The sequence below is a fragment of the Bos mutus genome, chromosome 14, assembly GCF_027580195.1.
Source record: "Bos mutus isolate GX-2022 chromosome 14, NWIPB_WYAK_1.1, whole genome shotgun sequence".
Taxonomy (NCBI): domain Eukaryota; kingdom Metazoa; phylum Chordata; class Mammalia; order Artiodactyla; family Bovidae; genus Bos; species Bos mutus.
In genome coordinates, this window is record NC_091630.1 from 68,680,132 (window position 1) to 68,699,730 (window position 19,599).

At 64.2% G+C, this 19,599-nt stretch overlaps 1 protein-coding gene across 1 annotated transcript; it reads right to left on the reverse strand.

Moving 5' to 3' along the window:
• Positions 1 to 15,855: 15,855 nt before the first annotated feature.
• On the reverse strand, positions 15,856 to 18,544 carry MAFA (MAF bZIP transcription factor A). The gene has a single exon (XM_070382535.1). It carries the CDS (start codon positions 18,172 to 18,174, stop codon positions 17,119 to 17,121), a length of 1,056 nt encoding a protein of 351 aa, XP_070238636.1. The 5' UTR covers positions 18,175 to 18,544; the 3' UTR covers positions 15,856 to 17,118.
• Between the last annotated feature and the right edge of the window lie 1,055 nt (positions 18,545 to 19,599).

A 19,599-nucleotide genomic window follows, 5' to 3' on the forward strand; every position in this document is an offset into this window, starting at 1 on the left:
GAGTGAGACGTCTCATCGCCCACGAGCCCTGACGGGCAGCACGGGACCCCTGCAAGGATCCCACCTCTCAGGACAGAAGAGGGTGCCCCCTCCCCACGCAGCCGTGCCCCCCGCCTGCCCCCACCATCTCGGCCGCCCAGAGCGGGCCGAGGGAGACCGATGAATAGGTGGGCAGCCAACCGGATGCCCAGGCAGGGCAGGGGCTGGGAACCCAATGTCCTGCTTGGCAAGGGGGAAGCTAGGGCAGGCTGGAGGCTGAGGAGATGCCCCCACCCCCGGGCTGAGGTCACCTTCCAATCTCAGCCAGCTGCATTATTCATGTCGCAGCGGAGTGACCTGAAACCCAAGCCCACAGCTCCAGTTCCCTCTTCAGAGCCCAGGGCCTGGCAGGAGGGCCAGGAGGACTGGCCCACTGAGGGGCACCATCACTGGCCACAGCAAGGATGAGGGCAGGGGTGGCTGTGGGTACTGCCCACAAGAACGTGCCCAGGCCCTGTCCTCCCCATTTCCTGGCCTCTCTGCCCTGGCTACAGGTCACCTCCATGTCACCTCCCCAGGAAGCCCTCTCCGACACTGTCCCTCTACCGTCCACAGCCCCTGTGCTCCAGCCATGTGAACCTGGCCCCTGTGAGTTCGGCCCCAAACCCTGAAGGCAAATTCTGGGCAGGTTCTTGGCCCCTTGGGGTCCCCAAGACTCCTAGTGCCGGGTGGGCACTGTGGCCACTTAACCACTCCGGGTCTGGGGCCCCTACAGAACCAAGCTTCTGGGGGACAGGAGCCTGTGGCCCTTCTCAGCCTTTCAGCGCCTCCCTCCCACCAACACTTTGTGATAAATATTACATACTTCACTTTGGTCAAATAGATCTAATTAGGAAAACACTGAGCTGAATTTCATTGCTTTGAGAAAATAAAGCAAATGCAGGCCAGAAAGAAATTCTATTTATTTTAATAAAAATGCATCAGGCCTGGTGGTTTTTAAAAGAAGGCCACACCCTACAGTCCCTCCCAGGTCCCCACAGCAGCCATCTGCCTCTAGGGCAGGCATCCCACCCCCAACCGTCACTCTCAAACCCTCCAGAACCTTCCACAGTCTGAGCCCAGGGACCTCGCCCACTGTGCACGGCAGTCTCTGGGCTGCAGCACGCCCACGCCTGTCCTTCAGTCTCCACCCTGCCTGCCCCATTCTCCCTGAGGACCAAATCACGGTCTCCTCCAGTGCCCGGAGCACCTGGCCCTCTGTGGATCTCCTCCCACCGCCCACCCCTGGTGGTGGCCACCCCCATCCCTGAGCCTGGCCCACCACACTCAGTACTGAGCCCACCCAGGGCAGCCAGGAGGCCAGGGAGCCCCCTTCGGAGCAGGGACCCAGTCAGCTGGCCTGGGCAGCCTCTCCCAGCGGCCCCTCACACACCTCCTGCCTCCATCCCAGGGCGGCTTCAATTATCCACAAGCCAGCCAGTTCCGGGGACCGCCACCTCCTTCCAGAAAGCCTTCCCAGCCCACCGCCCACCCCTTATCCCCAGGGGAGAGGGCAGGAGGCGAGGCCGCTCAGAGCAGACCTAGGCTCCAGGACTCCAGCCCTTGCTCTGCCCTGCCTGCTGCCTGCCCCCAGGAGCCATGACCTCCTCTTTGGTCTCCAGCGCCCCCCTCCCAACCCAACTGGGAGCCTCACAGGGGCTCACAGACTACAAGTCCGTGCTCAGACTGTGCTCAAGACAAGTGCTCAGCTGGCCACAAGAGTCAGGGGACCTGCCTCCCCTGGACCCTTAGAAACAGCCCACAGGGGCAAGGCCAGTGCCCTAGGACCCCCGCCCTGTCCTGTGCTTTGAGGCTGTGTGCCCACCCCCGCTGCCCCATACCCCCCATCCGCATCTGGGGGCAGCCAGCCTGGAAGCAGCTAAGATGGCCCACCATCCATGCCCTGAGGGTGGGTGCCCTTTTAGCTGGATCCTTGGTGTAGGGGTCCCCATGGGACAGCCCCCAGGAAAACAGGGGTGTTTTTCACCTTCTGACAAGGAGACAGGGTGCTGGGGGTGACAGTTCAGCTGGGCCTCAGAGAACTCTCTGTTGCTGTACCTCTTCTTCTGTCTTTAAACCTCTGTTTTCTCCCTCATCTTCGGATGTCCTATGTGTGCGTGCTGTCTCTTCGGTCCTGTCTGACTCCTGGAGATCCCATGGACTGTGGCCCACGAGGTTCCTCTGTCCATGGGATTCTCCAGGCAAGAACACTGGAGTGGGTTGCCTTTTCCTTCTCCAGGGGGTCTTTCCGACCCAGGGATCGAACCCAGGTCTCCCGCATTGCGGGCAGATTCTTTACCGTCTGAGCCACCAGGGATGTAGTGTACATCACCTCAAATCATCATCGGGCCCCACGCCCTGCCACCCAGAGCAGGGGTGCGGAGCGAACAGCTCACCTGGGCCGCAGGGGCAGCCCGGGGCAGGTGCCATGACGCAGAGGCAGGCAGAGCCCGTGGGGGGATGCGAGGAGCAGGGAGAGCCTGCTGGAGAAGGCGAGGGACAGGGAGGGCTCGAGGGAGGGGTCCCGCGGGCTGGTCCCCGGCCGCCCTGGGAGCCCCGGCCACCCTGGGAGCCCCGGCCGCGCATGCGCACTGGCGGCCCGGCCGGGTGCTGCGCAGCTGCGACTTGACAGCTGCGCCCTCCTGCGCGTTCCCACCTCGCCGCGCCCGGGCGCGTCGGGACAGCCGCGGGCACCGGCGGTGGCAGCTCGGCGTGTCACCTCCCTTGCCACCCGCGCAGCGCAGCGGGCACGCGGGCCCTCCAGATGCGCGGGGCCCGGGGCGTCCTCGACGGAGGCGGGAGTCCGCCCGGAGCAGCGCCATCTGACGCCCCCTCCATCCATCCGCCCCACCCGGCGCGCCGCCATCTGTCTGCGGTGGAGCCGAAGTAGGCCAGGGGCCAGGGCCGAGAGGGCGCCCCGGCCGCTGCCCACGGCCAGCCGTCCCCGGCCCCCCGGCTCGTCCCGGGTGACGCCCCTGAGGCTGGGGCGAAGCAGGGCAGGGAGGGTGTAGGAGCTGCGGTGCCCGAACCTCTGCGGAGCCGAAAGAGGAGGCCCTGGTACCCTCTTTCCCAGGACTCCGCTCTGGGGCCTCCTCGGGTTCAAGCACGCCTGCCTGCTGTAGTCCTCAGTGTGCCCCGGGTCCTGCAAGGCCCCCAAGCCCGCGTGCAGCCGGCTCCAGCTCTCCAAGCGCTCCCTCCAGGCTCCTCGGGTTGGACCCTGAGTGCCCTTCACCTCTAGTAAGCGACCTCCGACCTCCGCAGCCCGGGAGCCGCTAGGAGCCTGGGGGGACTTCGCCGCTGGTTCACTCTGCGTGGCCCCTACTCAGGACCGCTAGCGGGGTTCCCCTGGCCCCCGGGGCCATGCCGCCTCTCCTCGCCTTGGAACCGGGCTGAGCAGCAAAAAGCCACGAGGGGGGCCGGCCCCACTATCCCTAGAGGGAGGCTCCCCATCACCCTCCACTGTACTTACAGATGAGGCCGCAGAGGCTTTGAGGGGGTGTGGCCATCCTCTGGCCGTCCCACCCTCTGCACCTGCCCATTGGCTCCTTCAGGGAGAGGGCGGGTATGCTCCTCCTGTCTAGGGGCAGTGTGACGGGGAGCCCCCCAGGCCTGACAGTGCAGGGCAGGCACTGTGGGCTGGAGGAGGGCCGCAGGAGATCTCTCAGAGAGACCCGATCCTTGGGCTCCGCCCCCCACCTCCAGCCTTTCTTCTCCCCTCTCCCTGCCCCCTCCCCGTTTCATTTTTTTTTTCTTTTTTATCTTGTTTGGTTGTGCCAGGCCTTAGTTGCCCGCTGCAGGGTCTTTGATCGTCACCGCAGCGTGTGACCTCTTAGTTGGAGCATGTGGGCTCCAGTTCCCCAATCAGGGATCAAACTTAGGGCACCTGCATTGGGAGCTCAGAGTCTTATCACTAGACCACTGGGAAGTCCCTCTTCTGATTTCATCAATCTTCCTACTCCCCACCCCGGGTCCATTCAACCAGATGACCTTGTGGGGAAGTGGCCACTCAGAGGAGATGGGCTGCAATGGTGTGGGGGTCTAGCCAAAGTCACCTGCCTGTTAGGCCACTGGGTCCCAGTCCCTGTGGGTTTGTGGCTGCTTGGAGTGAGGGGAGAGCTGGAGGGCAGAGGAGCCCAGGGGTCACAGATGGGCCAGGACCCTAGAGAGGGCAAGGGCCTTGCCATGCGGTGTGGGCATGCTGCCCTCACGGCCAAGAGCTATGGTCAGGGCTGTGGACAGGAGCCTGAGGGCACGTGCTCCCTGGGAGAGCTGTCTCCAGAGAGAGGGACTCTCTGCCACTGGGCGAGCTCAAGTCCTTTGGGCAGGGGTGCTGAGGTGGAGAGTGGCAGGGGGGCAGATCTGTCCGTGGTGGTTGGAGAGGGACAAGAGAGGCCCAGGGCCAGGGCCAGACACAGGAGACGCAGGGAGCAGAGCGCTAAGGACAGGACCTGAAGACTAGGGCTGACCTGAGGGTGGGGCCGGCCTGGGAGAGCCAGAGAGCGGCCCAGCGGGGAAGAGCGCCCACTGCCAAGGTTGCCCTTCACCCTCCTCCAGGCTCAATCAAGCTGCTAATTAGCATCCTGACCACTCAATTAATTAGGCTGTGCGTGCTTAATTATGACAGAGTGCCCAGCGGGGGTGGGGCAGCGTTATCAGCCTGGGCCCCCCAGGAGCTGAGGTTTATTGACCAGAAAAGACATATGAGGAGACCCTGGCAGCAGGGGGTTGCCGGGTGAGTGGAGGGGTAGGGGAGGCAGGCAGGAGCCCCTCAGCCCTGTGTGTGGGGGCAGCCCCATGTCCTTAGCCCAGCTCCCACCCAGGTCCCTGGGTGACCCTTTCCACACCTCTAGTCCCTGAGTTTCTACCTGATGTCATCTCAGGCAGGGCGGATGTGTGGCCTGGAGTTCCCAGAGTGGAGGCCACACCTATGCCCAGCCCTCTTCTCTTGGGGCTTGGAGCAGGTGTGTGCCCATGCCAGCCAGGTCACCTGGCATGCTCACACCCAATCCGTCTGCCAAGCTGTTCAGTTTATGATGGACCACCAACCACAGTGGCAAGGCTCCTGGCCCTCCCAGACAAGCCCAGCCTAGAGACTACTGTGCTGCGGGCAACAACCGTCAATTTGGCATTAGTTTTCTCAGAAATGACAAGAGGGTGTGTCTTATCTCCCAACTAGATGATCACGAATCTAGCAAGGTCCACAGTAGACACTGATGGTACATGATGCAGGGGTGATGGTGGTGATGCTGCTGGTGGTGATGATGGTCATGGTCATGGTGGTGATATTGGTGATGGCGGCGATGGTGGTGATGGTCATGGTAGAGGTGATGGTGAGGTGAGGGGCCCTGCCTTGGGATGCTTCTTACAGGCTTGAGTGACACGTGTCTTGAACACAGCCTGGCAAGGCTGAAGGAAGGTGCCCTTGTCTAGGAAAAAATGCAGGGTGTGGGCCCCAGGGACCTGGGCAGATGTTTGGTGGGCTCTGGGCTGCTTCTGGCTCCTGACCTCACTGTCTGTGTGGGGAAACCCAGAGTAGACCTCCACCTGACCTTTAACCTCTGTCCCAGACGGCCTGTCCCAGGCACACAGTAAGGCCACACTATTGAGGACCCCAGTGCCCTCTGCCCAGCTGGGCCTCGGAGGTGACGGGAACCCAGAGGGACAAGCATGAAAGAAAAGAGACTGGGGCGGGGTGGGGCCCAGGGCCTCTGAAGTGGGGCCGAGGGGCTGGAGGCAGCTCCCTAATGTGGGAGGCGAGGCCTGAGTCCACAGGGGTCTTCCCAGTACCCACCTGCAGTGACTGAGACTCCCCCACTGTGTGCCTGTGCCCCCAGGCAGTCCCTGCCGGAAGTGGCGTCTCAGCAGAGACATGGCAGGAGCAAGGAGTCCAGGCCAGACCCAGAGGGAGCCTGAAGCTTCCTCGGGAGGGAGAGAGGCACGCAGCCCTGTCCTGGCTCTGGTGGGGGTGCCCTGGGCCCCTGCGCTGGCCTGGGACGGACTCCCATCAGCTCTGGGAAGCTGAGAGCCTAGCCTTCCCCAGAAGGCGAGGCCAAAGAGGACCCCTGTCCTAGGGGCCACGGACTGGAGGTCGGTCCCCGGTCCCCGGGAGAGGGTGGAGCTGACCCAGCTGAGAGGGCCAAGGACTGGTACCCCCCACCCTTGTGGCCCTGGTGGGCGCTGGGAGTCAGATACAATTACTCACTCCGTGCATCATAATTACCGCAAATAGCCCATTAAAGAGAAATTACCATCAATATGATATTAGCAGACAGCAGGGAAATGAAGAAAGAAAAGTGCTTATTCTCCCATTGTCCCCTTAATGGGGACACGGGCTGGAGAGGCAGTGCCACCCGGCTCACTGACCTGGCCCCCTCCTCACCGCCTTCAGGGGAAGGGCCTGCAGGCCCAGGGGCCACGACCTGGACTGGTGCAGCCCTCCACCCTGCCCCTCGCAAACCCAGCTCCGGGGGCCCCGGCCGACTCAGGCTGGCCTCCACTGGCCACCCAGCCGTCTGTCTGGGGCCTCCCACCCCAGGCTCTTGGGAAGAGCCCGGCAATAGGAGGGTTCTGAGCTCTGCCCATCCTGGCTCAGCGTGGGAACACCCCTCAAGTCCCGGGAGCCCAGACTTCTGTTAGACATGGCGGCGGGGGTACAGGTGTCACTTCCTGGAGTCTCCAAAATAACGGCCAGCGTGACAGAGAAGCAGAGAGAGAGATGGTCAGTGGGACCAAGAGCCGGAGAAAGGTTGCCCCGCTGAGGGCGCAGGAGGACCCTGTGGGCAGGCGGAGGGTCTGCTGGCAGAGCCTGTCCCGCTGTGGAGGTCTGTCTCGGAGGAAGCTGGCCGAGCACGGGATCAGGGAGGGGGGAGCATGTGGCGAAAGCGGCTCTCTGTCCCCAGAGCACTCGGGGACCTGTCTTGGTGACTGATGGCCAGGAGGCTACCTGTACCCAGAAGGTACTTTCAGGACAAAGGACCCCGAAGTAGGACAGAGCAGAGAGCCAGGGGGTTGCCTGACCCTGCCCTGTGCCCCCCACCCCACCTGTGTGCCAGGCCCCCATCTGGACTGTCTCTGATGGTAGCAGGTGGAGCCCAAACTTCAGCCTTGAGGAGAGGGCACCACGGGTGGGGGTCTCAGGGAGCCCTCCCTGCTCAGCTGAGGGTGCAGATGGAGACAAGGGCCTCAGTACTTCTTAAGCAACCCAGGCGAGCTGGAGTGGAGCGGGAGCCAGAGACCGGCTAGGGGGGCAACCATGCACAGGAAAGGTGGGCGCTCTAGGAAGGGGCGAGCCAGCGGAGGGGAGCCCTCACAGGGTCAGTCCATCTCTCCACCCCTTTTCCTGTTTCCCCTTCCAACAACTATTTTTTAAGCGCGTAGTCTGTGCCAGGCACTGTTGTAAGCTCTAGGAGACCAGTGGTGAAGTCACGCAGAGGCTGCCCTCCTGGAGCTGACACTGTGGTGAGGGGAGACAAGTGAGTGACCAAGTAAGGTGTATTAGAAGTGATAATAGCCGAGAGAGAAGCAAGGCTGGTTGAGGAGAGGGGAGCAATGGGGGCCCCAGTGGTGACACAGGCTTCTCGAATCTGCAAGTGCAAGATTGAGGAGGTTTCTGAAAAGAGGGGAGAAGGGGATAGAGGTGAGCAGGTTCTGATAGGAGAATAATAGTTTTGGAGTTGCCCCACGGCTTTTTGCAGCATCCACTTACCTGCCCACCCACCCACTTACCCACCCACCCATCATCCACCCACCCATCCAAAAACCCCCATCCATCTATCAACCATCCATCCAGCCACCATCCTCCTGTCTTCCCACCTGTCCTAGCCCTCTATCTTCCTTGTCATCCATCCAGTTTTCTGTCTGTCCATCCATCCATCCAGCTAGCCAGCCAGCTCATATGTATCAAGTGTCTCTTCACGCCACACGGCCAGTCCTGCCCAGGTTGCAGCTGCTACCCCATTAGTGGTCTGGACTGTGGGAGTAGGAGTCTCGGGGTCTGGATCTGGCCCCTGGATTGGGGGCCAATTGCCTGGGGTTGTAAGTCATGCTTTCCTGGATCATAATCTCAACATGACCCTAAATGCCCTGTCCATGCCTCAGAATTTCTGAATTCAGCTTAATTCAGCTTCCCAAACTCAGTAGTATTTGCTGAGTGATGGGGACGGGACTAGCCCCCAAGAATAACCCCTGGTGCACAAGTCTGGGCAAAGGCAGTGCAGGCACAGCCCCAGACTGGAGGTGGAGGAACTCTGAGGAGTCGGGGGCTGGGCAGCTGTGTGCCCCTCCTGCACTTCTTCCTTCCCTGCCCGCCTCCCACTGGGGCCAGGAGCCTGCCATGAGGCTCCTGCAGATGGTGGCTTCCACAAATGTGGTCATAGTTTGCAACCCCTTTTGCAAACCCTGCCCCAGTGCACCTGGAGAGACATGTCCTGCTCCCCTCTGTACAGAGCCTCCTCTTCCAGGAAGCCTTCCCAGACTGACAGAGGACTTGCCTTCTCTCCTTTATCCCTCACAAGGACCCTGGTGGACACAGGTGTGGACAAGGGGAGCTCAGTGTCCTTTTCACCAACGAGGTGACTGAGCCCACAGAAGTCACTCCTCCTACTTCCAGCTGGTGAGGAGCAGACTGGGAACAGAATCAGGTCTGACGCTGGCCTTGGTGTGGGTGGGGTGGTGACTGGGTTCCGGGAGCCTGGGGAGCCAGGGGAAGTGTCTCCCCAACCAGACCGGGCCCCTAGGCTTGGCCTCTGCCCACCCAGACTCCCATGACCCAGTGCCCAGGCACGGGCAGCCCCACTCTGCTCCAGGGAAGGGGCCTTGCCAGGCTCCAGGTGGAACCCTCCACACCACCCTGTGCTTCCTGGACTCGTGAGGTGTCAGGGTGCTGGTGGTGTGTCTGCCAGCACCCACAAGTGCCTGAGGGGCTGCCCTTCGGGGGCACCCAGACCAGACTCCGGCCCTGGCTCTCCTGGGGGGCTGGTGGGATGGAGGGACCAGCTCTGACCACTGTTGGGGTGGAGGCTCTGGGGCCAGAGTTACCCTCACCGAAGCCCCTCCTCCACTACAGCCCCATGGGGTGGGCCCCACCTCCGGCTCATGCCTGGCTGGGCACCCCTGCCCCTGGTGGCTCTTCGCCTCTCCCCTCCCAACCCCTCCCCCACCCTCCCACCCAACCCCTCCCCACCCTCCCACCCAACCCCTCCCCACCCTCCACACCCCACCCCACCCCACCCCACCCCCACACCCTCCACACCCCTCCGCACACCTTCTCCCTGCCGCTGCCCCGCCCATTTTACTGTCCGCGGTGCTCACCTCACTCTGACTTACTCTATCATTTACTTAACTTGCTGACGGGCTTCTTCCTAATCGAGCAGAGCCCGCCCCCAACCCCCAGCGCAGCCCCTCCAGCGCACCAGCGCGGCCCCCCGCCGTTCCGAGCTGCGCTCACACCCGACCGCCCCGGAGTAACAGGTCCCGGCGCGGTGCTTCCACGCGTGTCCCGCGGCGACCCAGCCAGAACGTCTCACACACTGAGACACACATCTGGAAGTGCCACCTCGACACCCTCTGCCACTCACACCCGCAGTCACGTGTCCCAGCCTGGGAAGGAACGGCGGTCCTCCTCACCTCCGCAGTCAGCGCTGGAGGAAAGCCTCCTCCGGCCCAGGGATGCGGGTCAGGGACCATCCCCCACCACCCACCAGGGCCCCTCTGGCTCCTTCCCCAGCTCCACACTCTGGGGGTGCCCTGGAATGGGGAGGGGTCAGCTGTGTTGCGGCCCCAGCCAAGGGCAGTGAACTGGGCTGATCTGCTGGCCACATGGCGGGACCTTCACTGCTCATGGTGGGGCGAAAAGCCCTCTGTCTACCGCCTGTGTCTGGGGTGGATGAGCAGGGGACGGTAGGGTTCAGTAAAGGGGATACTAGGAAAGGGTCAGAGTCAGCTGAGACGACAAGAAGGAAGAGCCGCCTGGGAAAGGAATCAGAGAGCCCTAAGGCCCCAGAGCTGTGGTCAGACCCTCAGGAGCTGGGGGTGAGGGCACTGGGGAGCCACAGGCAGCTCCTGCCTGGAGCTGAAGAGGAGAGACCAGAAGCAGGAGGGAGAAGCTGGGGTCAGGCTCTGGGTGGGCCCTAACCTCGGCCGGTTGTTTCAAACCCCTGCTGTCTCAGGGGAGCAGAGGGCATCCTGCTCCTGCTGTGTCCTCAGCGCTCCCTGGGGCACCTGTGCCCTGCAGAGAGGGAGCCGTGAGGGGTCCCCACTGCTCCCCCAGGTCTGTCACTGAGGAAGAAGGGGCAGCAGGACCATCCTTAGCAGAGCAACTGGGCACCTGGGCATCATCAGCTGGCCTCTGGGGCCCTGCTGAGCCTCCTCCCCCATGCCCAGCCTCCACCCCCAGCCCCTCATCTGCAGAACGGGCCATTGCCACCCCAGGACCATTCCCAGGAGGCCATCAGGAGATCTGGAGTCTGGTGCATGCTGGACACTCCACGACATTCCTGGGCCCTCTCTGAGGACAGGGCGGGACAGAGGGCCATCAGAGGAGGGCTGTGGGAAAGAAGGGAGGCCGGTCCCCTGGAGGGCTGGGACCAGACTAGAGCGATGCTAGTGTCCAGGTGGAGGCCCAAGGGGCGGGGTGAGAGGAAAGGAGATGGAGTGGGATGGGATGGGGCTGAGGGCGGTGGTCTGGGAAGGCGGGGAACTTTGAGCCTGGCATGGCTGATTGCAGCTGGCCTCAGCCCCCTCCATGGGGTGTCAGCCAGCAAGGATTCCAGAGTCAGGGAGGCCAGCGTGGAGGGCGTGGTGAGGCTCATGGGAGAGCAAGGCCAAGAGAGACAGGCGGAGGGCTGCTGCCGCGGGCAGCTGGAGCACCCCTCCCCCTTGGCTCCTGCTAGCACTGGGCTGACATCCCACACCCACCGCCTGCTTCTTTCAGCACCACCCCCTGACTTTTGGGGGGTCTCCCTGCAGGCCTCTCTACCCCCCACACTTGCCTCCTCCTGCGACCAACTCGGGCCCCAAAGAAAACCTGGTCTCTGCTGCCTGCTCTGTGACTTCAGTCTGAGCGCCCTAGAAATGCAAGACAGGCACCAGCATTTTAGCAGGGTTCTAGCCGAGTCGTGAGAATGTTCCGACCCGGTTCTCCTCCCTCGGCGAGTAAGCAGGGTCCACCTGGAAGCTTCCTTAAGGAGGGGGCCAGGGATGAAGAGCAGCCGGGGAGGCCCCGCCCCCGCCCGGTGCCCCTGGCCGGCCCCTGGCTGGCCCCGCGCCGGCGGTCGCCGCCTCATCCTGTCCCCCGCCCCCGCCCCCAGCCTCCTTTCCTGCCGGGTCGCGGGTAATCGGCTGTGACAGCTCGAGCCCTCCGCAGCTGAGCGGTGTCATTGCGCATTAGCAGGCGCTGAGCCCGCCAACCGCAAATTACTCGTCGCTGCGGCGCCGGCGGCGACAGCCTCGTGAACAGCCCGGGGCACGTGTGCCGTGGGCTCGATCCGAGTGAGGGTGTCGGGGGGCGCGCCCCGCGGCCCCCTGTTCCCGGCCGTCCCTGCAGCCCACCCCTCCCAGCACGGCAGCCCCAGCCTTTCTGCCGCCCCCAGCCTTGCCAGCGCCCACCGCAGCCTGGCCCCCACCGCCGGTCCTCGCCCATCTCCACTGATCTGCTCCTTCGGAACTTGGCCCGTAGGGATGGGAGCGCGCCTCCGCCTCCCGGGCCGGCATTCCTCCGCCGGCGACCAGGAGCCAGCGCCGGTGGCCTCCGCGCTTCTCCGCCCCGCACTTGCTCAGTTCAGGCCCTGGCTCCCCGGCCCTCCCTGGCTGGCCTCCAGCGAAGTGTCCTCTGGGCCCTCTGGGGGTGGGGGCTCCGGCTCTAAACTCTGCCCCATGGGGACGCTGCAGCCCGGGCCCGGCCCCCCACCCCCTACCCGAGGGACCATCACCCTCCACTCCCTACGCAGCGCCCCTCCCGGAGGTCCTCTCAGGCAGCCCCACCCTCAAAGAGCTCCTCTCGCCTGCACGCCTCACCCCACCCCTCCCGGCTACATTCTCCTCCCCCAGATCCCTCTGCCAGGAAAGTTCTATCCCAGGTCTTGGGGCCCCAGGTGTCAGCGGTGGGTCTCTGCTGCCTCCCCCCGCCCGGCGCCAGCCCCTACAGCTGGTCTGCACCACCTCCCCGGGCTGGAGGCGGTGGGCTCCCTGCTCCCAGGTCTGACCTCACCTCCAAGAATAGGCCTGGCAGGCAGTAGTGCCTAGTGGATAGTTCCGAGTGGATGAATGAGTCCCCTCCCCTGGAGAAAAGGAGGCCTTCTTTTCCAGGCTGGCCCTTCTCCACTGGGGCTAGTGTCCCCTGGTGGCGAGGTGGGCTGGGCTTGTATCTGGGCGGGCGGGCAGGGCCAAAGCCGAGTTCCCAGCACCCTAACAGGGCCTCCCCAGCAAGTGGGTGGGGGTGACTCTGGCCTAGGGAACTGCTGACCCAGGGAGGGCCCAGGGAGGTGAGTGGGCTGGTCCTGTGCTCAGAGCCGCTGGCAGGGTGAGGTGCTCGGCAAGGGTACAGCTTTAGACTCCCGCAGGACTGACTGGTGGCCCTTCTCTGTCCCTCAACTGTCGCCTCCAAGTGCTGGGGACGACACAGCCTGTCATCACTGTGGCCAGCTCAAACCTCCTGCTTGTCTGCTCCCTGGAGCAGCTAGAGGTGAGGAGACCCAGGCCCATGTGGCTGAATGTGCGCCCATCCTGGGGAGGGGGAGGTCAGGGAGGAGGACATCTTGGCCTTGGCTGACCCCACCCCAAGCAGCTATAAATAGGAGGCCAGGGAGGGGCCTGCAGACAGTCCCCTCCAGAGGGCAGGGCTGCTGTGGAAATGGAGAGGGGTGGGGAGGCTACAAATGGAATTGGGGTGCCCCCAGTATAGAGCCCCCTCTGTAGGGCCAGCAGCTGGGGAAGGGGGCCAGAGCCTCTCTCTTGCAATCCCAGCTCAGGGTTTTTGCTGGAGCCCTTAACCAGCTGCAGAGGGCGGGCAGCTGTGGTGTGTGTGAATGTGTGTTTGGGGTATAGGGACCCCTGCACCAGTGGAGGGGGAGGCCCAGCCGGGTGCTCTGCATATGGGGCGGGGCCTGAAATGCTGCCGCCCCCAGAGGCTGGGGTAGGCTCGGGTGGGGTACGGGTGACCAGTTCTCAGCTCAGGCAGCCTCCCTGGGCTGGGAGCTGGGGCTGTCAGGGCAGGTAGCCCTGGGGATCCCAGCGGGCAGGGAGGGACTCCCTGAGGTGGGGCAGCCTAGGGGAGCTGTGTGCGGGCCACAGGTGTGCAGCTGTCTAGTGTGGATCGTATGTGTCGCGTGTGTAATGAGTTGACACATGTTGTGTCCAGCGTGTTTGTGTGAGTGTGCCTCCCTGTCCTCTCCAGGGTCGCACTCTTGGCCCCCAGGCCTCAGGAGGGCGACTCTGGCCCCTGGGAACACTGCCTGCACGCCGCCCTCCAGGCTGTCCCAGATCTGCTCTCACGTCCCAGGCCCCCCAGAATCATCGCCCCTCCTTTCCTCCAGACGCTCAGCTGTCTCTCCCCGCTCCGGGCAGGGCTGTCATCTTGGTCTGGCCTCCGGTCTCCAGTGGACGAGGCAGAGTTGGGACTCACGCTGAATGAAGTCACAAAGGAGTGAAAAACAAATCCCCCCAGAGGCAGGGGCAGGGTGGGGGGTCGGGGGTGGGCCCAAGGCTGCGAGGTGCAGCTTATGTCTGCAGGATGGTTCAGGGAGCCTCTTCCCAGAGTGTAGAGCGTGGCGGTGTGAGCTGGCATCGCTGCCCGCCCGAGGTGCTGGGTTAGGCTGAGCTGGGAGGCGAGGGGCCACCACTGCCCCTGAACATCCAGTGGACATGACAGCCCAGAGACCTGGGCGTGCAGTGCAGCCTGGACGGGCAGCGCCCTCCACCCCCGGCTGGGGCCCTCCCTGCCCCGCCAGGTCCCTCTCAGCCTGGTCCAGGTGGCTCCAGGGTCTCGGTGCAGTCACTGCCCCTCACACCTACAGGACACGAGTTGCATCACAGGCACACACGTGGGCACAGACACCCCGAGCACTGAGCGCGCCCGAGGTCCCCAGGTGTGGTGAGGCGGTGGCCCTCCACCAGGTACCTCCCTCCTGGGCCCCCACGGGCTGCAGCAATCCTTCTGATGAGGGCAGAGTTTCAGCCCCCAGCACCTATGGGGGCGGCGCCCTGCTAGAAGGGGGCGCCCTGAGGGGGCACGTGGGGGCCTCTGGTCTACTCTCCACAGGCTGCCTGCTTTCCTGCAGGAGGTCTGCTGCTGCTAAGTTGCTTCAGTCGCGTCCAACTCTGTGTGACCCCATAGACGGCAGCCCACCAGGCTCCCCATCCCTGGGATTCTCCAGGCAAGAACACTGGAGTGGGTTGCCATTGTCTGCATCCTCTCAAAAGCTTTCGGGAAAAGATTTGTCTCTAAACTCACACATGAGTGCTCCTCCTGTCTCTCCGAATAATTTCCAGGTCTTGTAGGTTCATTTGCCTTCTCCATTTTATCTTAGAGGGAAAACTGGAGGAAAGAAGGGGGTGGGGAGGAAGGAAAGGGAAGGAGGGAGGAAAAGGAAACAGAAGAGGAAAGTGAAACCAGCCCGGCTCAGCTGCCGGCAGACGAGCCCGAGCAGGAGCCCAAGCTGCGCTTTGCGGTGAGGGTGACCCCTTTCCCAGGCCTCCCCAGCCCCCACGCTGGATCCAGGCCCCGAGAACTGGGCTCTGGGAAGCCTGGGGTGCTGGAGGGAGCCTGGCTCCCTCCCCCTAAAGAATACTGTCAGGCCCGCAGCCCTCAACCTGCTTTCTCTGCCAGGAGGACTCCCCAGTGGTTCCTTAGGTGACAGCGGTGAAAACTAAGGTGCCCTCACCCACACCAGCCAGCGGCCGGCCCTCCCAAGCACGCAGACTCTGGGCTCCTCCTTGGCCAGGCCGGCAGGAACCCTCCTGGTGCCCCCTGGCCATGCTACAGCCTCCCCAGCTACCCTTAATTCATCCCCATCCCTGCATTTCTACTTCTCTCTGCAGCAGCAGTTTTGCTCACCGAGAGAAGCCTGCTCCCTCCCGGGCGGTTGGGGTGCTCAACCTGTGTTTGGGGATTTTGCTCCATTCCTCCCGGAGACCCAGCCTCCTGGTTCTAAGTTTCATTCTAAAGCAAAGAGGGAGGGGGCGGCCCTCGGTTTTGCTCTGCCTCTTGGTTTGACTCTGAGACCAACTCAGGTGATGTCCTCTCGGGAACCGCAGCTCTCCCAGCCCAGAGGAGGAGCTGGTGCTCCCAGACAGAATAGTGGGGTGCTCTGCCGAGGCCGGCGGGCTCCAAACATGCAAACCACAGGGTTCACCAGACCCTGCCCCAATCCCAGTGTGAACCGAGGTACTGGCCAAGCATCCTGCGCTGACCCCAGGCCCCTGCGCTGACTCCAGCCCCCCAGGGCGAAGTTTCCAGGGTGCTGCCCTGCCCGTTGCTCCCGCAGTCCAGGCCTTGGTCCTGCAGGTGGGAGACTGCAGGCTCAGAAGAGCTGAGGACAGCGCTTGCCCTGCCCAGGACACATCGTGCTACCAAGGGTGGCCTTTAGCCTGGGGTTGCGTTGGGCTGTCGTGGGGGTCGGGGCCTCACTGTGCAGCCTCCTCCCCACGGGGCAGCTCGGGGGCAGGTTCCTACCGGTCGGGCCCTGGCAGCAGCCTTTTTAAACAACTCCGGCCACTCCCCGCTTCAACGGGGGTGGGTCACCTGGAGCTAAGGCAGGGCTTAGTTTGGGAAACTCCTTTTCTTTCTATTCAGGAAGAAATATGGTAGAAACGAAAACCACAGAAAAACCAGCCAGGCTCCAATAACTTTTGGATCTAAATGAATTTATTTTGTGTGTGTGTTTTTTTCTTTCCTCAGTTTCGTAGCAAATGAAAAAAGAACCCAACGAAATCCCACAGCACAACAAAACTTGCAAGGAGTTGGTATCTCCCAGGCCCCCCACGAGCTGGCGTGGAAGGAGCCCAGGCCGGGGTGCAGGGTGTAGTCAGGGGCTGGGGGCTTAAAGGGGCCAGAGCTCGGCCTTCCCTCCCTCTTCTGGCCACTCCAAAAGTGATCAGGTTGTTTAAAAAAGAATCCACAAACAAAACGAAACACATTTTAAATTAAAATAAAATTATACACTTTCTCCACCGGACTCCATGCCAGGAGATTCAGGCGAAACCTCCTCTTAAAAAAATTTTTTTTTTCTGCTAGAAATACTGTGCATTACTTTTTTTTTTTTTCACTTCTCTTGAGGGTTAAAATAAGATATACTTCCCCAGGAGCCATAAATACGATCTGGTGCATAGAGAAATAGCAGCACGGAAGTCCCGGCCAGCTCCCTCCCCCCTCCCCCCACCCCGGAGTACAGTAGGGCAGCAGGACTGAACACAGCATAGATAATGCTCCTCCACGTCAATCTCTAGGGGACGCCAGTGGCAGGGTGGGGGGCAGGCGGGCAAGCGGGCAGGCAGGGGCCAGGACCCTCCGAGCGAGCGACACATGCTGGGACACACGGACATCCGAGGGCAACCCCGGCGGGAAGAAGGGAGCTTCTCCGGGGTTTCCTTTTCTGATCACCGAGCAAAATAAATATAAATACTTCGAAAATAAGTACCGCTTCGAAAAGGAGTACAAAAGGCCTGGGTAGGGAGGCCAAAAGAAAGGAGACCAAGGGTGCAGGGTGGCGCCGGCTGCCCGTGGCGGTCCGGGTGAGGTCGGGCGCACAACCGCGCTCCACGTATGTACAAGCGGACGCCAGGAAGGACTTCGACCCGGTCCAGCTTCCTGGGAGTCGCCGTGCTCCGAGCAGAGGAATTGGAACAGCGTCGGGATGGCGACCCGGGAAGGTGCGCAAGCCGGGAGAGAGGAGACCGCGCCGAGGGACGGGCCTCTGTCCGGCGCCTGCAGACAAGGCGCGCGGGGCCGGCCCGGCCGGAGGCGGTGGCACTCACGCGGGGGCCGGCGCGCTGGGGAGGCTCGGCGCGGCCGTGCGTCCTCGCCCTGAGCTGCGGAGTCCAAGTCCAGGCCCCCGGCCGCCCGCGCGAGCCTCTACTCGGCGGTGGCGCGGACTCTGGGCCCCGCGCTCACAGGAAGAAGTCGGGAGTGCCCTTGGCCCCGCCGGGCCCGGCCTGCGGCGGCGAGGACTCCCGCGGGAAGCCGGCCCCGCCCGCGCCCCCGGGGCCGCCCCGGCCGGCCAGCTTCTCGTATTTCTCCTTGTACAGGTCCCGCTCCTTGGCCAGGCGCCCCACCTCCAGCTTCAGCTGCTCCACCTGGCTCTGGAGCTGGCACTTCTCGCTCTCCAGAATGTGCCGCTGCTGCACCCGCTTGAAGCGGCACGACTGCGCGTAGCCGCGGTTCTTAAGCGTGCGCCGCTTCTGCTTCAGCCGGATGACCTCCTCCTTGCTGAAGCCGCGGAGCTGCCTGTTCAGCTCGCGCACGGACATGGACACCAGCTGGTCGTCGGAGAAGCGCTCCTCCAAGCGCACGTGGTGGGTTGTGCCGCCGCCGCCGTGGCCCGCGCCGCCGTGGTGGTGGTGGTGATGGTGGTGGGGCGCGTGGTGGTGGTGGTGGGCGGCGTGGTGGGTGCCGTGGTGGTGGCCAGCGCCCATGTCGTCCGCGCCGCCGCCGCCCGCGAAGCCCTGGCCCCGGAAGGCCTCGTAGGCCGCAGCGGCCGCTGGGTGGTGCGCGCTGTGGTGCCCAGCGTGGTGGCCGCTTCCGATGAGCGCCTCCACCGCGTCCTCGGGCGTCAGGTTGAGGGCCTCGGGGTTAAGGTGGTGCTGATAGCCACTCATCCAGTACAGATCCTCCAGCGCCGGCTTCCCCGAGGCGCCCCCGACGGCGCCGGGGCCCCCACTCGCCTGCCCCGGGGTGGCCCCGGCCTGCGCCGCGCCGCCGCCGCCCCCCGCGCCGCCGCTGGTGCCGGGGCTGGGCGCGCAGAAGCTGGGCGAAGAGGGCACGGAGGAACACGGCGTGCTGAGCGGCGTCGAGGACAGCGAGCCGGGTGGCAGTCGGTGGCAAAAGCGCTCGGCCTCGGGCGGCTCCTTCTTCACCTCGAACTTCATCAGGTCGAAATCGTTCACGTACTCGATGGCCAGCGGGCTGCTGGGCAGCTCGGCGCCCATCGCCAGCTCCGTGGCCATCGCCTGGGGGGCCCCGCCGCCTCGCCCGGCTGAGCCCCGACGGGAGGCGGGGCCGGGGGGGGCGAGCCGCGGGCCTGTCCCCCCCCTTCGCTTCCCACGGGCGGTGGGTCCGGGCAGCGAGAGGCGCGGGCTCCGAGCCGAAGCGCGAAGGGAAAAGTTTCACTCGGCCAACTCTGGGGTGGCCAATGGGGACGCCGCCGGTAGGGCCTCTCGCGCAACCCTGGGTCGCTCCCCAGCGGATGCAGGCCGTCCGCGGTCCCCTGTACACCGCCCCCACCCCCCCCGCTCCGCCAGCGGCCCGGCGATGGCCGGGCGGGCGGCGGTGCAGCCACCGCCTCGGGCTACTTGGGTTCCCCGCGCTCCGCCCGCGAACGGCCCGCCCCGCCTCTACCGCCAAGCTCCGCGCCGCGCGCTCCCCTTTATAGGGCCGGGCGCCTGGGCCCGCCTCTCTGGGAGGAGTACACGCCTCCGGGCCAATAAGAGCCCCAGACCCGTAGCCTAATTTACATATCCCCATGGCAACCAGGAGCCCAGCTGTCAGTCTCCTGCAGGGAACAGCTGTGGGAAGGGGTGGTGACCCGCTGCCCGGGAGAGGAGGGGCAGGGCCCTCTGGTGGCCACCTCGGGGGGCTGCACGGCAAGGGCCTGGGGAGCTGGGGGCGCGCGGGCGGCGCGGGGCCTTGCCTGCGGCCTCCGATGCCTCGCGTCCTCCACGGAGTGGCCAGAGCTTCGGGGATCGGGGCGAGGGGTGCTCCTTGGTGACCTCGTCACCCCGCCGCCGGCTGGCCGTGACCCCGCAGCCCCTTCCCAAGATTTTTTCCGTCGGTCCATCGGGGAGCCCACGTTCAGCCTGCTAGCGTAGTGGCGCCGGGACATTCCGGCCTCTCGACACGGGTGACGCTGCGCGGCCTGGCCGGGCGCTGCGCGGGAGCGCTGGTTATTTTTAGCTTCGCGGTTCAGGCGGGTTCAGGAATTTAGTCAACAAAGTTGTTGGCACCTCGGTGCGGCGGGATTCACCGCCGGGCGCCCGGTGCCCCCGCTATGCGGTGCAGGTGCAGAGGGAGTCGCGCGCGGAGCAGCGAAGGTGGGGTCAGGGACCGGAGCGTGGGGGCCGGAGCCTGCGCGGCTGGTGGGACTTGAGGCTCAGGGGCTGGACCGACCCGGCACGGGCGGGGCGCGGGGGCTGTCCCAAGGCCGGAGGGCTGCCAGGCCTACACCACGTTAGGAATCGGCCCCCAGCTGCCCATCCGCCGAGATCTGGCCTCCTGGCGGAGAATGGGGCTCAGAGCTAGGTGCGGGCGGGGATGAGGGTCGGGCGCAGGTGGGAGGCCTCCAACGCGAGAAGCCTTAAGAGCCGGACTAGGGGACCAGAGGTGGCCGGTTACCCAGGGCTTGGTGACTGGGTAGTAATCTGTAGAGCCGCGGG

Coding starts and splice junctions, on each gene's coding strand:
- MAFA (XM_070382535.1), bottom strand. CDS start 18,174: ATGGCCACGGAGCTGGCGATGGGCGCCGAGCTGCCCAGCAGCCCGCTG.